Source organism: Callorhinus ursinus, unplaced genomic scaffold (assembly GCF_003265705.2).
Source record: "Callorhinus ursinus isolate GAN/ISIS: 27379988/994484 unplaced genomic scaffold, GSC_fseal_2.0 scaffold8, whole genome shotgun sequence".
Taxonomy (NCBI): Eukaryota; Metazoa; Chordata; class Mammalia; order Carnivora; family Otariidae; genus Callorhinus; species Callorhinus ursinus.
The window spans coordinates 27,697,306-27,720,194 of record NW_027397070.1 but is presented as its reverse complement, the minus strand read 5'-3'; the positions used below and the strand labels follow the sequence as shown (position 1 = coordinate 27,720,194).

Below are 22,889 nucleotides of genomic sequence, written 5' to 3'. Positions count from 1 at the left end.
CAATGGAAAGCCGTTCCAAGCTTATGGATCTGAAGAACAAATATTGTTATAATGTCCACAGTACCCAAAGCAATCTACACATTTAATGCAATCTCTATCAAAATACTAACAGCATTTTTCACAGAACTATAACAATCCTAAAGTTTGTATGGAACCACAAAAGACCCTGAATAGCCAAAGCAATCTTGAGAAAGAAAACAAAGCTGGAGGCATCACAATTCTAGACTTCAAATTGTTACAAAGGTGTAGTAATCAAAATAGTATAGTACTGGTAGAAAAATAGACATATAGATCAATGGAACAGAACAGAAAGCCCAGAAATGAACCCACAGTTATTTTGTGTGTGTGTGTGTGCTTTTTTTATTTAAATAAATAAAATAAATTTTATTTATTTATTTGAGAGAGAGAAAGAGAGAGCGAGCACAAGCATGGGAACAGACAGAGGGAGAGGGAGAAGCAGGCTCCCAGCTGAGCAGGGATCCTGAAGCGGGGTTCAATCCCAGGACCCCAGGATCATGACCTGAGCTGAAGGCAACCACTCAACCGACTGAACCACACAGGTGCCCCAATAAACCTACAATTATATGGTTAATTAATCTCTGACAAAGCAGGAAAGAATATCAAATAGGAACAAGAGAGTCTCTTCAACAAATGATGTTGGGAAAACTAGACAGCAACATGCAAAAGAAAGAAACTAGACCACTTTCTTACACCATATACAAAAATAAATTCCAAATGGATTAAAGACCTAAATGTGAGACCTGAAACCATAAAAATTCTGGAAGAGAACACAGGCAGTAATATCTTTGACACTGGCTGTACCAACTTTTTTCTAGATAGGTTCCCTGAGGCAAGGGAAACAAAAGCAAAAATAAACCATTGGGAGTACATTAAAATAAAAAGCTTCTGCACTGTGGGAAACAATCAACAAAAACTAAAAGGCAACCTACTGAATGGGAGAAGATATCTGCAAATGACATATCTGATAAAGGACTAGAATCCAAAATTTATAAAGAACTTACACAATTCAACACCCAAAAAACAATCTAATTAAAAAATGGGCAGAAGACATGAACAGACATTTTCCCAAAGAAAACATACAGCTGGCCAACTTTCACATGAAAAGATGCTCATCATCACTTAACCATCAGGGAAACACAAATCAAAACTACAAGAGATATCACCTCACATGTCAAAATGGCAAAAATCAGTAACACAAAACAACAGGTGTTGGCAAGGATGTGGAGAAAAAGGAAACCTTTTGTACTGTTGGTGGGAATGCAAACTGGTGCAGCCACTGTGGAAAACAGTATGGAGGTTCCTCGAAGAATTAAAAATACAACTCCCCTACAATTCAGCAATCACACTACTGGGTACTTACCAAAAGAATACAAAAACACTAATTTAAAAAGATATATACACCCACATGTTCATTGCAACATTGTTTACAATAGCTAAGACATGGAAGCAGCCCAAGTGTCCATCCATAGATGAATGGATAAAGAAGATGTGGTGCATATATACAATGGAATATTATTCAGCCATTAAAAAAGAGTGAAATCTTAACCATTTGCAACAACATGGATGGAGCTAGACAACATAATGCTAAGTGAAATAAGTCAGTCAGAGAAAGACAATACCATATGATTTCCCTTATATATGGAATTTAAGAAACAAAACAAACAAGCAAAGGGGGGAGAAAAGAGAGACAAACCAAAAAACAGACTCTTAACTCTAGAGAACAAACTGATGGTTACCAGAGGGGAGGTGGGTAGGGGGATGGGTGAAATAGGTGAAGGGGATTAAGAGTAGACTTATTATGATGAGCACTGAGCAATGTACAGAATTACTGAATCACTATATTGTACACCTTACACTAATATAACACTGTATCTTAAGTAACTGGAATTAAAATTAAAACTTTAAAAAAAACCGTTCTAAACAACCCAAAACAAAAACAAAAACATGTTCCTCAAAAATTTTAAAAGAGAAACTATCATATGGTCTGCAATTCCATGTCTGCATATTTATCCAAAAAAAATTTAACCACTATCCAGAAAAGATACATACTCCCACATGTTCATAGCAGCATTACTAACAATAGGTAAGACATGGAAACAACTTAAGTGCCCACTGTTAGATGAGTGGATAAAGAAGTTTGTGTACACACACACACAGTGGAATATAATTCAGCCATTAAAAAGGAAATCCTGTCATTTACAACTTGGATGGAGTTTTAATACATTACAGTAAGTGAAGTAAGTCAGAGAAAGACAAATACTCTATGATCTCACTTCTATGTTGAATCTAAAAACAAACAAACAAACAAACAAATTCATAGATATAGACAGCAAGTTAGTAGTTGCCAGAGTTGGGGGGTAGGGAGCAAAATCAGTGAAGGGGTCAAAAGGCACAAATTTCTAGTTATAAGTTAAATTAGTCCTGGGGATGTAATGCAGGCACGGCTTGAGTACAGGTAACAATACTGTATTTTATACTTGAAAGTTGGGAAGAGAGTTAATGTTAAAAGTTCTCATCATAAGAAAAAACAAATTTGTAACTACATGTGGTGAGGGATGTTAACTAAACTTATTGAAATAATCATTTTGCAGTATATATCAAATCATTATGTTATACCTCTAAAACTAATACAATGTTATATGTGATTTATATGTCAATAAAAAAACCAAAATAAAATAAAAATGACTAGAAAACACATCAACGATTCCATTAAACTAGACGTTGAGATTGTCGCCTGGCCACCTTGGGTTCCTCACTGCATGTAAACCAGCAGGGAAAGGAGGGCACTGCACTGGCTAGAGTGACTATTAAGGAGAAATTGTGTTCCTTTGGTACAAAAGGGAAAAGGAGGAATATGTCGGAAATACACGAGATCTTTTGGGGTACCTTTTAGAACTGTGTTCTATGATAAATTTTATAAATGATTGCTTCACTTTTTGCTAAATTATAAAATTTACAGGATTCTGTTGCTCAGAAGAAACTCATTGAAAACATAGGGCCACACTGTGATAAGGAAACAAAGCTGTATGTTTCTTAGTATTTGTGGTGTTTATTTCTTTTTATGTCTTATACAAACCTTCCTACGCAAAAGGGTAAAAGGAAGGATGGTTACAGAAATGTGGATGCCATCAGCCTCCCTGCTGTTTGAAGGTGTGAGAACGCATGAACCAGTAAAAGTGTTAACTGGAATTTAAATCTCACAGATAAGCAGAAAATATAATTCCTGGCAGACTATATACGGTGTTCATTGAACAGTATTAAGAATAAAATACTTTGCAATTTCAGTAAGTTGAAATTTATGGCATAAGGCAAAGAATGGGAGCTATGAGCTCTGTGACTTCGGTAAATTACTTAACGTCTCTGAACCTCGGTTTCCTAATCTGTAAAATGAGGACATGTGTTTTGGAAATGGTAGCTCAGAGAAAAGTCATTTTTTCTTGTCCTAACCCAGGGTTTCTCCACCTCAGCAGCACTGACATTTCGGACCAGACTGAAACGTTGTTGTGGGGCCCTGTCCTGTGTGTTTCAAGATGTTTAACAGCGTACCTGGTCTCTCCCCACCTCTACCCTCTGTCAATCTGGAGAGACGCCAGTGACACCTTTCCCACAGACATGAGGCTGAAAAAGCTCCAGACATTGCCAGCTGTCCCCTGGGAGGCAAACCCGCCACAGCTGAGAACCAGTGCCTCAACCCGATGGTTCATCCAAAAAGGATTTGAAAGGAGTGTAGTGGCCCCGCTTCATGGAGGTGACTCAGAAAACTGGGGAAGAGGAGCTTCCAGCTGCCAGTGAGCCGCCGAAGTCCTAATTATATGGAATATTAAAAGAGGGCCACAAGGGGCAACCGAAGAGGGTAAGAGGCCGAACGTCCGGCTTCCGAAAATGAAAGAGGCCCACACTATCAGCACTTGCACTGCTTCGCTGACTCCTAAGCTGTGTAATTTCCAGAGAAGCGGAGAGCCGGACGCGGTGGGCAACGCCGCAGGGAGCCAGCCCGGGTGCGGCCTCGCCCCGCCGGGAGGCGGAGTCCCCGCGGGGGCGGTCCTCGCCGCGCCCCACGTGCGGGAACCCGCCGCAGGCCCCGCCCCGGCCCGCCCCTCGCCCCCCGCCCCCGGAGCGCCTCCGCCCGCCTGCGCGCGGCCCTGCGTAAGCGGCCCGGGGTGGGGCGGAGGCGTTGGCGCTGCCACGTCCTGGTCGCGGCTCGCGTAGCGGCGGCCGCGACGGCAACCGTGGCTCGGGAGGTAGCGGAGGAGGTGGGGCTGGCGCTGAAGCCGGATCCGGATCTGGTACTGTGTACCGGGGTGGGTGAGAGTCCGACGGGCCTGGAGAGGAACGTCGACCGCGAGGCCTCCACGGGTGAGGGAGGCTGGGGGCCGGGGAGCGAGAGCGGGGCGCGCCGGGTGTCCTGGGGGCCGTCGCGGTCCTGCCTGCACGTTTATCAAACAGGTGTGACTGTGACTGCTGCCCCCGGGCGAGGCGGGCTAGGCCCGGGTGGGAGGTCTCTGTTCCGGGAGCCGCGCATTTAGCTTGGCCAGGTGGGTGCACATGTGGTTGTAGAGCGCGGTTCCGAGCAAGTTGAGCGGATACGCGCCTGGAGCAGAGAGAGGTTGGGGATGGGGCCAGTGGTCCAGTCGTACAGGGCTGCGGGAGCAGAGACTGGGGTCGAAACTAACTCTTCGCTCAGCAGGCTTTAGCGTGGAGGATCGAGGCAGTTGCTCAGTCTCTGCTGCCATCGGTTTGGAACAGGCACAAATGCCCCGACCCCCCTTTTACCCGTTCCTTTCCGAGGTGCACCCCACGGCGGTCGGGAGCCGCATGAGGACATGCTCCTGCTCCGAAGATCACATCCTGCACTGACTAATTGGGGCTTTCACTGCAGGAAGGAGGGACATCCTTTGTCTCTTTTCCCGGGGCTTGTACCCCTAGACACTATGATTTCCTTTATAAGAGGAGCTGATGTTTATGTAAGCCGAACTCTTAAAATTTCGTACAAAAGTGAAATGGGCGATTATGGAATTAGTTTTGTTAGGTTATACACTCATGAACCAATCTTAGAATGGATCTCAAGGAAATCATTTAGATCAGTTCTATTTAGGCAGAATTCGCTGACATTTTTTAGAATCAGAGCTACCTGTCTGGTGCGATGATGTAAAGATTGGTGTCCATTGAGTGTGGTACTTTAGAGCTCAAGATGGGAAAGCAAGATAGGATTCTAGTCCCAATTCACTCATTTGCTGTGTTACCTTGGGGCTCCATATGCTCCAGTTTCCTAATCGGTAGTCTGGGAATAATGCCAGATTATACGGATCAAATAAACGATCAGAAAATACTTTTTAAAATTCTCAAGTATAATTGCCTAGTTTAATAAATATGGCCAGGCCTGTTAAATCCGCGAATAAAGTGTTCTTTAGATTAAAAATTTTGTCAATTACTCAAATTGTCATGAAATGTATGTAGACAAACCCTAAAGTCTCAAACAGCAAACTTTCCCCCGTTCATCATGTACTGAAGTAATGTAGTGATGGCCCAGTGACTCTCAACGTATGTTAAGCAGTTTAGTCTTGGCCTTGGATTATGCTTTTTAAAATTTTCATTCCCAGTGTCTATTATTACTTGTTGCTCTCAGTTGCTTGCTTCTGGCAGCACCTCCTCCCTATTTGTATTTTAGTGTGCTGTAGAAGCTGGGAAACCAAATTGTTGAAATTGTGTCCAAAGAGTAGTCAACTGAATGAAAACCTGATCATCCTAGTAAAAATGAGTTTGGTGTATGGTTTTTGTGATATCACTTGTGGCAATTTGGGAATCTTTCTTCTTTTGGATTTTCTGAAATGTGACCTTCAAGTAAGTCTTATACCATTTGTTATTCATTCACTAGGCACTCTTTGGGCTGTAAGGCATGTATGGGCCTTGTAAATGCGTGCCAACTTGGCAGTTAAATTGAAAAGTTCTGGAGAAATATTTAGGGAGGGTTAGGGTTTATTTTTTATTTTTTTTAAAGATTTTATTTATTTGACAGAGCAGAAGCAGGGGGAACGGGAGAGGGAGAAGCAGACTCCCACCTGAGCAGGGCTCCTTGCAGGGCTTGATCCCAGGACCCTGGTATCATGACCTGAGCCAGGTGACCCTAGGGTTTACTTTTTAAAATCAGTCACCCCAGTGATAATGATACTTAGCCTCAAACAACTGCAATTCTATTTACTGAAATTTCCTGGTTTTGCAGTACCGTGGGCACCTTAAGATGCTAAAATATTCTTTTGTAAACCAAATTTATTTCATTCCTTTCTAAAATCTTTTGAAATTTGGTATCAAATCACATCCTATTTTAACTTTCTCAGCATATTGGGCACCAGCAGAATTTTACTTAATGGGGATGGAGTAAGATAAAGGAAAGTAACTTTAGGTATGGCTTTGTTTTGTAAAATAGGTCATAAAAACATTTTGATTTTAATTTCTGATTGCCTGGTTAATGGATTATTTCTATTCAGAATGCTTTGTTTTCTGTATTTTGACATATCTCATACTCTTTATTTTCCAAATACAGTTTATAAGTGTTGCTTTTATCTAAATTTTTAACTTGTATAATGAAGTAGGGAATTCATCTTCACTAGTGCATCTTCAGTACTAAGAGGATAGAATCTGTAGCCACGCAGGAGAATGACTGCATAATGTGGTAACCCGTGCAAAACGCAAATGGAGGGCTCTATGTTGAAAAATTAAGAATTTCAGAACAGTGGCAGCAGAAAGTAGAACCAAGTGCGGGGCCTTGGGCAACTGCACAGGTCCAGTGCCCTTGAAGCTGGCTCTCTTGCCTGGTTTTGAATCCTAACTCTTCCTTATTGGCTGGCTCTGTTACCTTGAGCAAATTACTGTGCCTGCTTCCTGGTCTGTAAAATGGGGATAATAATGACAGACCTTTCATTGTATTTTTATGAGTTAACAAATACAAAGCACTCCATAAATTTTAGCCACTATTATTTTTTTGATCATTCATGGAATAGGACCATCTGATTAAAGAAAAGCATAGGAAAATAGTAGTATTTACTCTTGAAAATTCATTAGTTAAAGGCTTCATAATCCTAATTCTCCTGTGTACCTCCTCTCCCCTTTCTCTCTTGGAAATTATTAACTGTATTTTGTGTTCTCTAGGCTATATTCTGTTGTAAACTTGGGTGTCTTTATAGGAAAAAGTAATCTAGTTAACTTTAAATTGTTCTAATGTTCATCTAAATTCCCTTTTGAGCTTTCTTTAAATTTCATGGTTACAGCTGTATGTTAAATAAAATGATCATCAAACTGTTTAAATAGTGTGTTGCCCTGAGGAACTAAATTTTTAACTCTCTGGCTTCTGTATTTAATATATACGTTTTACTTTGTTAATAAATATTTAGCCTGTTTGTTTGCATATCCAAAAAACAGTGTTGTTATAATGATGTTACTCGTCTCATCTTTGAGATGAGTGTAAACCCAAAAGTCTCAGGGATCCAGTTATCAGGGACAGACAGTAAAATGCATGCATTAAAATTAACCTATAAAAAAATCTGTTTCAAGTGGACTGTAAGCTGGTTAAATTTGATATGATTGTTAATCATTACAATTTATTTCCTTATTAGTCTTAGAACCAGGGATAGTGTTTATGGCATAACATATTTGAGTCCTTTTTGAGGGGGGAAAGAAAAGCCCTTTGGTATTCTACATAATAAACTATGATTTTTTTTAATTTTTTCTTTCCTATCCAAGAAAGTTTCAGTTTAACATAAAGATATAGATAACTTGTCATCCTTTTTGCGGCCCCTGTACCCAGCACAGTGCCTGACTCATGAATTAATTTAATGATGAAAAATATTAACAAAAATTTATAAACATGAATTTTTAATTAGTTGCTAACTAAAATGAGCACTTGGCAGTGTGCCAGGCACTGTTAAGTGCTGTATATAATAATTCATTTCATCCTTCTAATAATTTCATCTCCATTTTACAAATGAGGAAACAGATTGTCAGAGTTGACATTAGCCACAATCACATTTGACATTTGAACACCAGCTTTGACTCCAGAGCTCATGCTCTTTTCTGTCTTAGGTTTAAATCCTGGCTCCACTAATTTTGTGATCTTGGGCAGGTTACTTACCATGTGTTGCCTGCATTTCCTCATCTCTTAAAATAGAGCTAATAATCATCCCTATCCTATGAGATTGTTGAAGTAAATGAATTAGTAATGTGTAAGGTTCTTTGAACAATGCCTGATCCATCATAAGTGCTAAACAAATTTTAACTTCTGTTATTACATCACGCTACCGTCCCAAAGCCTCTACTACAGTGCAGCATTACCTATAGGGTTGTGTCCTATAGGGTTGTGTCGGGTTCCACAGGCAGGAGTTGAATTGACCTTTAAGGAAACGTTAAGGATTGCCCTTAAGCATATTGTGACTTAGGAAATAGGGAACATAATGGGGGTGGGGTTATAGGGAAAACCGTTGTCATTAAATGGACTTTAATTTTTCCTACTTGTTTCATTATTTTATGGTAATGTTATGGATATATATCTTTAAATTCTTTGTTTCAAAGAAGCGCTAGAAGCAAGTATCAAATAGAATAGTTTCTTTAACTGGGTAAAGAGATAGAAATGGATGTTAGGGGGGGTTGCTTTACAGTCTCCTAACAGTTGTTAGTTAGGAAGACCCTGTTCTAGCAAGTCTGTTCCACAGACATGCCGCTGCTCCCATTTTTATGCTTTATTCTATCCTTACATTTGTTATTTAGTCTGTTTTATTAGACTACACCTAGTAAGTAAGAATCTGCCCATTTCTGAATGTTCAAAAAAGAGGACAGTACCATAAATGACCCTTTTATTATAGTATGAAAAACACTGGCTATTCTTAAGCTGCCTAAATGCAGCTGAGAAACTTACATTATAGATTTTTAGAAAATCTGGTGTGGAAATAAAATCCAACAGATACCTTTAATACAAATCTGTCATAGCTAAGACCAAATATTACAATGAACGTGGAGAGTAAGTAATCTAAGCCAGTTAATCAATTATCTTCTGTTCATGGTTCATATAAACAAGTAACATACCCAGTAAGTCTTAGTGGTAAGACCACCAACAAATAATTTTGGAGCCCAATAATAAAATCCAATAATGAAAAAAAAAGTAAAAGCTCATGTTAAGTCAGCTATTCACAGTGCTATGCTAGCACCAACCCATAGGAAAAATGTTTTACTTTTAAGATTTTATTCATTTATTTATTTATTTTGGAGCACGCACGTCCGTGTGGGGACGGTCTGAGAGACAGAATCTCCAGCAGATTCCGCCCGGCACAGAGCCCAGCACTAGCTCGATCTCACGACCCTTGAGATCATGACCCAAGCAGAAGCCAAGAGTTGGTCGCTCAACCACTAAGCCACCCAGGTGCCCCAAGAAAAATGTTTCTAAAATACTTGCTGGAAATATGGTTTTTAGTTTAAAACTTACAAAGTCAGTCACTTGTTTACTATCTGATGTTCACTGTGAGTTTTCTATTTATCTGTGGTTGTGGCATTTATGTTAGATTCAGGATAGAATGAATTATCTTGCATATGTGTTAATTTTTATTAAGTAATAAAATTTCTCGCTGATCCTAATTCCATATTAAAATGCCTTACCATTTAAAATTGTATTTTAGACCTTACTGCAAAGATGAAACCTGATGAAACTCCTATGTTTGACCCAAGTCTACTCAAAGAAGTGGACTGGAGCCAGAACACAGCTACCTTTTCTCCAGCCATTTCCCCAACACATCCTGGAGAAGGTTTGGTTTTGAGGCCCCTTTGTACTGCTGACTTAAATAGAGGTAGGGACTCAGTTTACAAATCCTGGTTAGAATTACACAGTTGGTCCTTGACAACATGGGGGTTAGGGGCACTGACTGACCCCTGTGCATTTGAAAATCTGTGTATAAACTTTGATTCGCCAAACACTTGATAGCTTACTGTTGACTGGAAGCCTTACCAATAACAGAAATAGTTGATTAACATGTTGTATGTGTTATATACTGTATTCTTAAAGTAAGCTAGAGAAAAGAGAATGTTACTAAAATCATAAGGAAGAGAACCTTTATTAACAGTACTGTAATGTATTTATTGAAAAAAAAAGTGGACCCATATAGTTCAATCCTGTGTTATTCAAGGGTCAACTGTAATTGGCATTCTGTTTTCTCCAGAAACATGATGGTGCTGATAATTTTAAAAAATAATGTTTGACTTTTGAATTATTTTTTGTACTTAATTATTTTAAAAGATTTTATTTATTTTGAAGTAAGCTCTATACCCAATATGGAGCTCGAACTCATGACCCCGATGTCAAGTCGCATGCTCCACCAACTGAGCTAGCCAGGTGCCCCTTTGTACTTAATTTTTAAAGTGACTGAGACAATTCTAATACACACACACACACACACACACACACACACACCCCCATCATGGCTAAGACCAGGTATTACTGTGAAATATTTCAAATGACTTAAGTACAACAGTACTCCTTCCTAATTAAGAATCCAAAAAGACTTTTCATAAGGGTAAAATTATCATCTATAACGGCACATAAGGAAAAATCTTCTCTAAGAAGCTGGATGGGGAATGAGGGTAGAGATATTATGCCTTGGATAAGTTGCAAAGGTTTTGTTTACATATTTCTTTTTTTAATGTCTAAATTCTCCAGATGATTTAATACAAAATCAGCTTTTTCATTTTTGTAATAAAAAAAATACCTTTTTCATTTTCTTTTTGGTAGGAAATCTAAAGAAACTAATTTAGGCCAAACTATTCAGTGTGTAAGAATTAAGATTCTTAAAGTTCTAAAATGTTCACATTAATTTAACATTAATGAAATTAATCAGGAATCTTTAAAAATTAGTCTCAACAATATTATATATATTTTTTAAAAATTACCATATTTGGCCATAATAATCTTGCACCAAAGCATGTATTTGGGAAAACTTGGCATTCCCTGCATCAAACTGAATGCAAGTTACATACCTGCTGGTTTTATAAATCTTGAATCATTAAGATCTACACTATTCCAAAAATCTCATGTAGGCAAAAACATTGGTAGAACCTATTGTTTTATGTAGTGATTATAGAAAGAACAGGTTTCAGTTTAATCTTTTTAAATAATAAAATTAATTTTAAAATGATTACAGAAAGTTTTTGAAAACAAGTGTCCATAACCCCACCAGCTTCACACATTGCTTTTTTGATAGATCTTTTATTTGGTCTTCTCATAATTTGAAATCTGTTTTTCAAAACTAGGTTTTTTTAAGGTACTAGGTCAACTGACAGAGACTGGAGTTGTCAACCCTGAACAATTTATGAGTAAGTACTACAACCTCTTTTCCTGAATGAAAAATAAAGGGAAACAGATTTTTCATTTGGAGCTATGTTCAGTGTCTACTTGTGTTTTTTGTTCAAATAGCTGGAAATTATTCATACAATTAGCTATTATTTAAATGTTTAACGTGGCTAACGTCTTCTAAAATCCAAGTGTAGTAATTATCATGTTTTACAAAATACCTGACTTTCAGATAATTACTGTAGCTAGGTGGCAGTTCTAGATTGTTTTATATTGTAGTATTTTTCATTTGGTTAGGTTATTCATGGAAATTTCATCACCAAATAAAAAAGGGTAAGAAATTATGTTCTAAATTTGTTTATACTGAATTTTAAGATCAACGGTATCTTCGAATTTATAGTTCACCCCCCCCTTTTTTATACATATGAGAGAATGGAAGTCCAGAGAGGTCAAATGACTTAAGATCACAAGTAGTTATTAGTAAGGAAAAGACTAGAACCTTCCTGATTCCATCCAGTGCTCTAACACTATCCTCCTGTTTTCTATAATTTCTTCATTTCCTTCACTAGGTAATTTTGTTTTGTACTCTATCTGACCCTCCCCCAAGATGAAGATCACCATTTTCTGATTCTCATTGTTTTCCTTCATTGAATTTTTCTTTCCCCTCCAGAACCCTATCTAGAACAAGACTATGGAAATAAACAATATGTGAGAAAATTAGGCTCAGTTTTATTCCTGAATTCCTGTTTGCATGCATATCAGATTAGATGAGAAACCCATTATTTTGGCAATTTAAGTACTAAAAATCAATTTGAGAGGAAAGTATTCCATCTTTGCTCCTATTCTATGTGACTTTGGGATGATTACTTAGAAATGGGGACATTTTTCACCTACTTCACAAGGTGCTTTCAAAACAGGCAAAACTGAGGACTCTGTTTCTTAAAAAGCAAGTCATGGAGTCATTAAACACTTCAGGTCACAAAGGGAAAACTGAAAACTTTGTCAAAATATTTTGAAGCCAGAAGATTAAAAATTACAGAATGGAGCCATGTAAACATTCTTACTAAAATCTGCAGTTTTGTTCTATTCAAATATCAAGTGTAAATGTTAAAGAAATTGACTTTAATGAAGATATTAAAATTCATTAGTCACAGAAGTGGCAACATCTACAATTTGTATTATAAGTGCTGTTCATCTGTAATAGCTTTTGTACTTTGCTAGCAGACTTTTAAAATGTATAGACCATATTTCCGTTGATAATGATTGGTGATGTTTTAATCACTTGGTCATTAATATTAATGATATTAATATTTTACATTTAATATTAATATTTAATGATTTTTTTCTTAAATCACCATGATGAAATAGCTTTAAATATTCAATAATGAAATAAGCTAATCCTAGTATTTTTATGGCACCTACTAAAGTTTAATGTCTACCACATAACACTTTTCCAATTAATACACAGAATCTTTTGAGCACATGAAGAAATCTGGAGACTATTATGTTACAGTTGTGGAAGATGTGACCTTAGGACAAATTGTTGCCACGGCAACTCTGATAATAGAACATAAATTCATCCATTCCTGTGCTAAGGTATGTGTTCACATTAATGCTTATGAGTAAAATAGGTGTTTTCTAGCAAAACCGACTTTGAGTTTCCATTAGACAAATCTATTTTCTCACTGCATTTTATTGTAAAATGAGAGCTGTATTGCCCTGAAAAGAGTTCTTAGAAATCATTAGTAACATTTTCCCATTGTTTTCTGGAAGTTAGGAGGAAGAAAATGTATTAATAATCTGAACTGTTCGCTAAAAATTTTTCTGTTAAGGTGTCAGATTTGGTATAGTCCTAGAGAAACCAAGTCAGATCATAAAATTTGGCAGTAATGATTAGAATACCTGATGCTATTTTTTTTTTAAACAATACTTTGTATATAGATCAACACAAATTCTCATCAATTTCCAAGGAGTTAAAGGGTTCAGAATATAATTGACCTTGAACAACCTGGGAGTTAAGGACAGACACCCCCCCCCCCACTTCCTACAGTCAAAAATCTGCATGTAACTTGACTCCCGATACTACTAATAGCCTACTGTTTACTGGAAGTGTTACCAACAACATAAACAGTTGATTAACACATATTTTGTATGTTATGTATATTGTATATGGCATTTTTATAATAAAGCTAGAGAAAATGTTATAAAACCTAAGGAAAATATACTTACAGTATTATATTTATCAAAAATATCTGCATAAAGTGGACCTGTGCAGTTCAAACCCATGTTGTTCGAGGGTCAACTGTATTCTCTAATTGTGACATTTTAATGCCCGTTCACTACTCGTGACTCACATGAGAACATAGGTAATCCAGTGAAAATAAGATAGGAACACTTGGAATGTATTCTGTGAAGTATGAATTTTGGTGGGGTTTCTTTACTAGAAATTAATAAATTGTATTTGGATGTTTGAAATTGCTATTAAGCAAGGAGTAAGGTGATGTAGTATGAATATGCCAAGATTACATTTTGGTGATGTGGGTTCTGAAATCTGCTTTAAAACAGTGGGGTGCGAAGATTTAGGATATAGACAAAACACGATTAGGTCATAAGTTGATTCATTATATTATTTCCTCCACAGTAAGTAAAAAAGGCTTGCATTTTGGTTTTTGAAGTTCGTTTACAAAACATTTATCAGTGAATTATGTCACTTGTTGATTTAGCTAAAAACGAAACTACATGCCTAGTTCTTTAAACATTGTAAATATTTTCAGAGAGGAAGAGTAGAAGATGTTGTTGTTAGTGATGAATGCAGAGGGAAGCAGCTTGGCAAACTGTAAGTAGGCAGAAACAAGGTATCCCTGGTTAGATACTTTTCCTGTTTCGCGTAATAGTTTCTTCCTGAGATATTTGTTAAAAGATGTTTTCCTGTTTGAAGTTCTTTTTGGGTGTCATTAATTAGGCTGACTCTGTAGCTGAAACTAAATTCAATGAAGAAACACATTGTTTTATATGTTTTATCATGAGGTTTAGAAATTGGAAGTATACGGTTTTATAGACTGTAACATTTTTATTAACTTTCACTTTTAATAACAGTATTCTCCTACTAGTAGGAAACAAACTTTGGCTAAGTCAAGTGATTAACCCGTTTCCCAGTCATATTTAAAAACAAAGGAAATGTTCTTTTAAGTTTTTGAAACATACACTAAAATAGCTTTTCCTGTATAATCCTCTATGCATTTATAAGCTAGAACTTGCTTCTTAATACCATCTCTTCTGAGTTTTAAGGAATTCACTCAAATATTAAGTACCTGCTCTGTGCCAGATATTATTCAAGGTATTTGGGATACATCAGTGAACAAAACAGACCAGCTTTTAGTATTCTAGTTCACTTAATTTTGTCATATCTTTTATAATTTAATAACTTCAGCCAAGATGTTCTGTCTTCAAAATGATCCAACTTTCAGTCTATGCAAACATGAGAAAACCCTCTGGGCAAATTTTTATAGATTTTTTTCTAGTTTTTTTTCTCCTTAAGGCAGTTAGAATCACATTTTTTTTAAAAGATTTTATTTATTTATTTGAGAGAGAATGAGAGAGAGAGAGCACAAGAGAGGGAAGAGGGTCAGAGGGAGAAGCAGACTCCCCGCTGAGCAGGGAGCCCCATGCGGGACTCGATCCTGGGACTCCAGGATCATGACCTGAGCTGAAGGCAGTCGCTTAACCAACTGAGCCACCCAGGCGCCCCACATTTTTTTTTTTTAAGATTTTATTTATTTGAGAGAGAGCAGGAGGGGCAGAAGGAGGAGGAGACTCCCCGCTGAGCAGGGAACCCAAAGCGGGACTCCATCCCAGGACCCTGAGATCATGACCTGTGCTGAAGGCAGACGCTTACCACACTGAGCCACCCAAGCGCCCCTAGAATCACATTCTTATACTGGGTTTGGATTCTTTAAGGATTTGAAAAATGTATCCTTTTTTACTTTGTTTCTATTTCATATTAATTAGAGCAATCCAGAGTTAATCTGATATATGCTTTCACAAATATTAGCTTTAAAATGATAAAGAACAAAGCTATTATTTACTCATTTCATGTGGGAATGCTGACTGTTCCTAAGTAGTTTGAATAGATTTAGGAAAAAAATTTAAAAGTTTGGCCATATTTTTTAAAAGATTGACACTCTTTAATGTTAACATTAATATTAAACCTATTTTTAAAGAGGATTTAGGGTGAATTTAGTATTGTCCTATTTATTAATGCACTAGTGATTACTAGATAAAGTATATTTCTAAACAGTAAAATGCTCTGGGTGAATTAAATGCTTTTCCACTCACAATTTGAATATTTAAATGAATACAGTGAGAAAGGTCATGTTCTAAACCTGTTCCTAATATAAATTTGATGTTATTTATGTAATTTTGATTCATTCATATTAAGTTACTCAAATGCATTTTTATTAACAAATGCTCTATGCTCCCCCCCCTTCTGAATTTCAGGTTATTATCAACCCTTACTTTGCTAAGCAAGAAACTGAACTGTTATAAGATTACCCTTGAATGTCTACCACAAAATGTTGGTTTCTATAAAAAGTTTGGATATACAGTATCTGAAGAAAACTACATGTGTCGGAGGTTTCTAAAGTAAAAATATTTTAAGAAAGACATTTGTCAAAAGAGCTAATGCAACAAGGCGATACTCTTCCTAGAGTTAAAATACTTTGTTGCTGCAACCCAGTGACCTCCATAAATACTGGATTGAAAAAAAAATTGTAATACAATAAATATAATGACATTTAGAAGATTACTTTGGGCTGGTGGGACATGCTGTGAGTTTAGATTACAAATGAGTATTATAAAGGGGATGATTTTTAACCAAAGGAATATATTTTTAACTTGAATCTTTTCTTGCATCGTATTTTTCTAAAGTTTGGCTTCATTTCTTTGTATTTAGAGTATAGGTAGTGAGGAGTTACGTGTCTGCTATCTGTACTGCGTGGTAAAAAAAAAAAAAACATACCATGAATAAGGCTGTTATCACATTCATAAAATGAATATTTTGTTTCAAAGAAACACCAAAAACCACTTATGAGTGTATCCTTTTTCCACATATCATGTGAAATTGGATAAGATGTAACTAAATGTAGTCCAGTCCAACATTTGTTGATCCTAATTTTATATTGGTAAATAACCTGGTCAGCCTTTTAAAGTAGAAATGAAAATTATAAAATGTGACGAGATTCAAAGTAAAGCAATCTAAGTGCACATCCAGAAGTTTATATAATTCTTATGCAGATAAGGTACCACCTTATATGTGAAATATATTCATTTGTTTAAAATACCTAAGAGCAAATATAAGGTACTTTTTAACAGTGAATTAACAAATCTTGGTACATTACGTATTTCTGATTTCTCATCATCGATGTCTGAAGCCTTTCTTCTAACATTTTTATGAAAAATGACAAAACTGAGTGGAATATTTAAATATGTATCATACTGCATTTGTTACATCCTTAAAATGCTGATGGAAGCTTTTCTATTTACTGTGATTGTCATGGTACTATTATTCTGGTCACTATCTTGTTTTGATTTTATTTATTTTAATTATTTTTTAAGTTGAAGAATTCAATATTTTATTAATCGTTCTAATCTTTTGCATTCCATGTTACATTAAACCTGTTAATACGATGAAGTCTTTTGTTAGCATTCTAATGTCTTTGGTTTTCTTGAGTTCTCAACTGAACTATTAGATCACATCCTTGTTCATAACATTTCAGTTTTGTGTACGCTTTGTAAAATTAACTGGAAAGATAAAGACAACCACTTTTTATCCCTCTGATTCACACCTACCTCAACTGGATTTAGTTAGGATTTCTCTCCTTCCCGTAAGCTAAAGTTGGCTTTCTAAAACAACAAAAAGCCTTCACCAGTAGAGGGTGCACTACTTAACCGGCTAACGACCTATGCATATGAAGTGATCTGTCTCTAGTGAAAGCAACAAACTGCTTTTGGCCTTTTCAGCCAGTTTTGCCATTTCAGGAGTCCTACAACCTTAGCATGACAGTAGCTTTATTAGATACATTCTAGTGATTAAAACCCATGATAAAAAGAATAAGCGTAACAGAAAGCAAAATTAAATGCTTTATCTTTCTCATTTCTGAACAATTTGAAGTAAAACTGTCTACAAGGTTAGTATTTCAATAAATCCCTTTAGTGTCCTTAAGGTCTTCTCTTAAATCCTTCCTACAGGAAATAGAGTTACAAAGTACAGTAATAAAAATTGTGTCATTGAGCAAAATGGTGATCTATATTTAGCTTTAGCCAGAAATTTTCTAAGCCATATTGAGTAAACTTGAGTACAGAAAAAGCTGCATAAAACATTTCATAATATATAAACTATATATTCACATTTTAAAGCATTGTTTTTGAAAAGGTAGAATGAAGTGACAGCTGTGATTTTTATCATGCCTCACATATTTTGTATATTTATATTTCCCAGACTAAGATGCACATATTTTTACACTAACATTTTAGAAATCAGGGTGCATTTTATGATCAGTGGCTTGCCAGTTTATTCAACAATATTTTGCCTTTTAGTGGTATGTAAAATAACAGTGCAGTGATAGCATCTTGGATTTGATGAAAAATAGTACGTAGGTAGGCTGACAGGGAAGATGGTACTGTGAAAGCAAGAAGTATTTTTTTTTAATGGGCTTCTTAGAAGCTGCTCTGTAGGTGACCTATATACCCTTTCCTTCAGACATGAATTCCCTCACTTCCAACTCCAAATCTGTTCAACTAATCCTCAGAAATATTCTTGAGCTAAAATTCAGGTCTTGCCTGGACGACTGATCATAGTGTGTGTGTGTGTGTGTGTGTGTGTGTGTGTGTGTGTGTGTCCACAAAGTTTTGGAAGATACTCTTAGTGCTTCTCAACATCCAATGTTCATTCATCCTTCTTAATCTGAGGTAGTAAAACTGGGTTACTTTTATCTGAAAGACAGTAATCCAAAGTAAAGTTCTGAGGCATAAGCAGTATAAATGAGCATTTCAATCTTTTTGAGGTATAATGGCACAACAGTTTTAATACAACCACCAGTCTTCACAAAATAATTTTAATACTTTGTGCCTGGGCTAGCAGCATCTTGCACTGTGACATTCCTATACATACATGAGCATTTTATCCAAGTACAAATGTTAAAAGCAGAGTAACTTAAGCAATTGCCTATACAAAGGTAAATAGACATTGTAGGTTATTTTTCTTGAATCATTTTGCTGCATAGTAAATTGCAATTACATGTCAGTATAATGTTACTGATCTATAGAATACACTTTGAACTGTGAGGTATGGCAACTCCCTATGAGAGAGCTAACATGTAAACCTGAATATTTTGATTTTTTTTTTTTTTTAGCTGCCATGGATGGGTAAGACAAAAAAAAATCCAGCATTCAAAGATCCTAGAAACTTTCTAATCAATAAAAATAAAATCCTTTAGTAATTCTCAGCTATTTCCTATCATTTCCATATTGGAGCATTGTTGAATGGACAAAGATAAAGTAAATACTGAAGTGAAGCTAAGTTTGTTATGGAATTATGGATTAAGCCAGTTATTAAAAAAAAAAATCCGCCAGGTAACTGCTCATTTACTTTACATCAAGTTGAGATCCCGATGTGTCTGTGTGTGTATATACACACACACACACACACACACACACACACGATATATATATGAATATATATATATATGAATCCCAACTTTATAATTCAAGATTGCAGTTAAATACTTCTGATTCACTTGAATTACCATGGTAATAAGACAATTAGAAACCTTATATTTTCTTAAAAAGGACATGCTTAACATTTTCTGACATTACTTCTAAACTCAGATGAAGCACAAACTCCCCCCACAAAACAAATATTCTGCTTTAAAAGTTAAAAACAGTTGAGAGTTGGTAGCAGAAGCTATCCCGATTTAACATTTCCACCACAGAGACAAATAAAGGTTTAACCGCTGTTTAAGCACCCAATGGATAAGAAAGTAACATGAACTAATTAACTAAAATTAGAAGGTAAGAATACTGCCATTCCAGTTTGAATATTTTCAATATTTGTTTCATACTTTTAAAGTGGGACAGTAAAGCAGTTTTACTGTTTTGCTGCAATTTCAGTTTAAATCCTTGCCCAGATTACTATTTAAAACTGGATGCTATATCACGCATACATTATTCAAATTCAGAAAATAAATCATGATTGGTTAAATGTATTATAGGTAACTATCACAAAACACCCGTAGAAATAAAGGAATTCCAAAAATGGAACCAAAGAGAAGAAAGACTAGAAGAACTACCAGAACTGGTTGAATATTAGGTCGAAGAATGGATCCAAGGTAAAACAAACTTGGGGTGTTTGTACATGAAATAAAGAATAAACTTCTTGTTTTGTCCCTATTAGTACTGTACTCAAGAAGATGATAGTCCCTCTTCCTAGTGTTCAAGAGACAGTCTTTAATATACAGTGCTGGGCAGGCACTTTAGTGACAACATAAAAATTACAGTGGTTAGAAAAAGTGGAAAATTACCAGCTTTAAATTAGTAAATGACCAAATCTGTATTTTTGGCCTAACTACTAGAGAGGATATGTGTATTTAAGAAACTAATTTTAAAAATCTTAACTCCCTCATTTTAAAACCTAAATGTACTATAATGAAGATTCTTTTAAGCAGAGTTTCTGCCAAACGAAGAAGCATCATAGATTATTAGATTGCAAGAGAGAGCTCTGCTGACCTATGTAGTGATCCAAATACAGGAAAGCTGTGTTATCTGCCAAGTGGAATTTCTGAACACAATGCAAATCTTGACTCTGCTAGAGACTACCACACCAAATGACCTAATCACACAACAGAATACAAGACCACAATGGGATTAATAGGCTGTTTTCAGGGTAGTAAGTAGGTGAAGGGAATCAGAAGAGGAATACCATCTGGGTCAACAGGAATTAACTCAAATTAATAAATCAATTTTTAATTTCCACTCTCCTGTTATGCTGGATAAAAAAAAAGCACTTAAACTGTATTATCTTACATCGCAGGCAAGAAAGCAAGAAGTAACTTGGTGTAATGGGTTATCCTGCATAGTACCTACTGGTACCAAGGGAACGTATGGAAATCATTCCCATCAGTAAAGCACCTCAAGAGAGGACTGAGAAAAGTGAGAGAGACACGAGTTTTGTTTGTGCTACCCTAAATCAACTATAAAAAGTTAAAAACACTCCTCTCCTTCCTCGTGGCATACTTAAAATAGCAAAAATGTTTTTCTTAGAATAATCTTTATAAATAAAAATATGGAGAATTAAGGATCCATAAAGTGACTTTGCTAATGCAAATTATGGGGGAAATTTGGATTAATTCAGTGTAAAGAATTAAAACACTAATTTTAAATACAATGAAGTTTCCCACAAACCACTTTCCCCAATAAATGCATCTTCAAAGAAAAGCTGCTGAGCCAGAACAACCTCACAGAATCATTAAGACAACATAAAATGAAGGAGTAAATGTTCCATATTCCAAATTATTTACTAAGGTTTCTTTAAACCTCAGACTGTTTTAACTAATTTATAGTTAAAAAGAAAAAGAAATTACAGAAAAATGTTTAAAACTTTGTACTGTTCGACATATACTAATTTAAAGGTCGTGAGATTTTTAATTTTTTTATTGATGCAAGGCACTTTTCTTTTTTGGGCTTCATTTAGAAAAAAATAGTGCTACACTGGTTATTCTACTTAGAACTATTTTGGACAAAGAAAAAATGGGCTAAACAACTCTAAAAAGAACAAACACAACATTTGGCTTTTCAAGAAAAAAGGAAAGTGGCTCAAAAAGTCTAAAACTCCTTGTTTTTAGTATCTGGTATTACCAAGCAAAACATCTTCCTTTTGTTCATTAAACTTTTTTTTCTATAGAATAAACAAATTAGGAAGGTAACAGGATTGGAAGCAATACTTGGATCATGTTAAAGTAAGAAGAGTTAGCTAATGTCATGATTCAAAGATTAATAAGGTATTAAGTTTAAAAAAGTAAAAGGGTAATAAAGCTACTGAATTACACTAAAACAGAAATGTGGCAGATTCCTGCATTTGTTAATGTTTCCATAAGAGGTTCCATCATAAAAGTGAACTGTAAAATTATTTTTAAAATGTAATATATAGAACACAAAATGAATTTTTAGCAAACTTTAGGAAATTCTCGTTATAAATTACCCAGATTTTATAAACAAATCCCCCCTAACTTGCATTTTATTTAAAGTAATAACTTTATATCATACAAATAAATTTCAAGTATGAAAAGTGCATTATTGCAATAATACCTCTTTGCAAGTCCAAAATTCTTGGTTTATAATAAAACTGTAAAATATAAAGAAAAAAAGAAAAGAAAAAAAAGAAGAAAGGAGTAAAACCATCAGTGCCATCTATTGCAGAAGTCCAACATCTTCTTAAAATGTTGCTCAACAAGTTGCAGAGAAACACGCCTGGAAGCAACATATAATTTAAAAAAAAAAATACAACTTGTGTTTTTACCATTTTATACATTATTATTGTCTCTAGTATTTTCTCCTTCCCAAATAGAAATTCACATCCTCTCTAATGTTGTTTGAGTCAGCCATTCTGTGCAGTCGCCACTTGCATGTTTCCAAAATCATCTTCTTCTTCATGTGTTCTCTTCAAACTGCCTAAAAATTATTGCACAAATATAACATATAATGGGAACTTAAACTCATTTGTTAGAGTGTTAGAGCTAGTAAAACTTCATTTTCATAAAGCGTTACTTATGTATATGCATTATGAGAATTCCATGACTGAATTTTTAGTAAAATGTTACTAATTCTTTTGTTATAAACCAAACTTTTATCTTCATAACAAGATACATTTCCCCTCGAGAATTAACTATGTCTTAGGTATTACAAATAACAATCACTTTTGAAACAGTTTGAAAACAGAATTGTTAAAGAGATTATGGTATAAATGTTTGGTTACCAAGTTTGTTCTTTAGCTACCATAAACCGATGACTTAGAACATAAAATTTAAGAGATTAATTTTATATTTGTGCAATTTTATTTTGTAGATATAATTATCTTTTTGCTTTCATAGACAATGCCAAAAATATTTTTCCACTGAAGCTGTGGTTTTATTACCAAGAAGTCTAGAGCTGGGAGAAAAGATGGTATGCAACAGATAAGGAAGAGATTTTATTTTATCTACTCTTTACATCAGAGTCTGCTAGTACAGAAATTTCTCACACTGAATCAAAGCTATCACTACATGACGAAAAGTTATAATCAAAAAATTTGAGTCTCAGTGGAGGAAAACTTTAGGGGAACAATTACACTGGTAAAGGGTCTGCTGTGTTATCTGCCTAACAATGGCAGAGGCTTTAAGTTATGCCCAAAAGGTTGTGCTAAATCATGGTAATAATGTTAATTTAGAGAGTGGATTCTAACATGAAACTAACGTTTCACTGTAAGATTAATAAGGATATAAATATAGTATCAAGA

General features: G+C 35.5%; 2 protein-coding genes across 11 annotated transcripts in view; one reads left to right on the top strand and one right to left on the bottom strand.

The window, feature by feature from the left end:
* Nucleotides 1-4,154: 4,154 nt before the first annotated feature.
* On the top strand, nt 4,155-17,029 carry GNPNAT1 (glucosamine-phosphate N-acetyltransferase 1). Of its 3 annotated transcripts, none has more exons than XM_073895229.1 (6): nt 4,155-4,467; nt 9,681-9,848; nt 11,305-11,367; nt 12,813-12,940; nt 14,119-14,180; nt 15,842-17,029. In XM_073895229.1, exons 2-6 carry the CDS (start codon nt 9,695-9,697, stop codon nt 15,987-15,989), a joined length of 555 nt encoding a protein of 184 aa, XP_073751330.1. In that variant the 5' UTR covers nt 4,155-4,467; nt 9,681-9,694; the 3' UTR covers nt 15,990-17,029. The 3 variants fall into 3 exon arrangements, with proteins under 3 accessions (XP_073751330.1, XP_025725819.1, XP_025725820.1); XM_025870034.2 differs by having other exon boundaries at nt 4,156-4,377; XM_025870035.2 differs by having other exon boundaries at nt 4,427-4,556.
* Nucleotides 16,869-22,889, bottom strand: part of STYX (serine/threonine/tyrosine interacting protein) — a 42,347-nt gene continuing 36,326 nt past the window's right edge. For 4 of the 8 annotated variants that reach the window (XM_025870033.2, XM_025870031.2, XM_025870032.2 and 1 more), the window contains one exon: nt 18,407-22,066. In XM_025870033.2, coding sequence (XP_025725818.1) covers nt 21,993-22,066 — 74 coding nt within the window. In that variant the 3' untranslated portion in view covers nt 18,407-21,992. Of the gene's footprint in view, nt 18,335-18,406; nt 22,067-22,889 lie in introns of those variants that run through there. The other 4 variants (XR_012378990.1, XR_012378988.1, XR_012378991.1 and 1 more) reach the window with 4 other exon arrangements.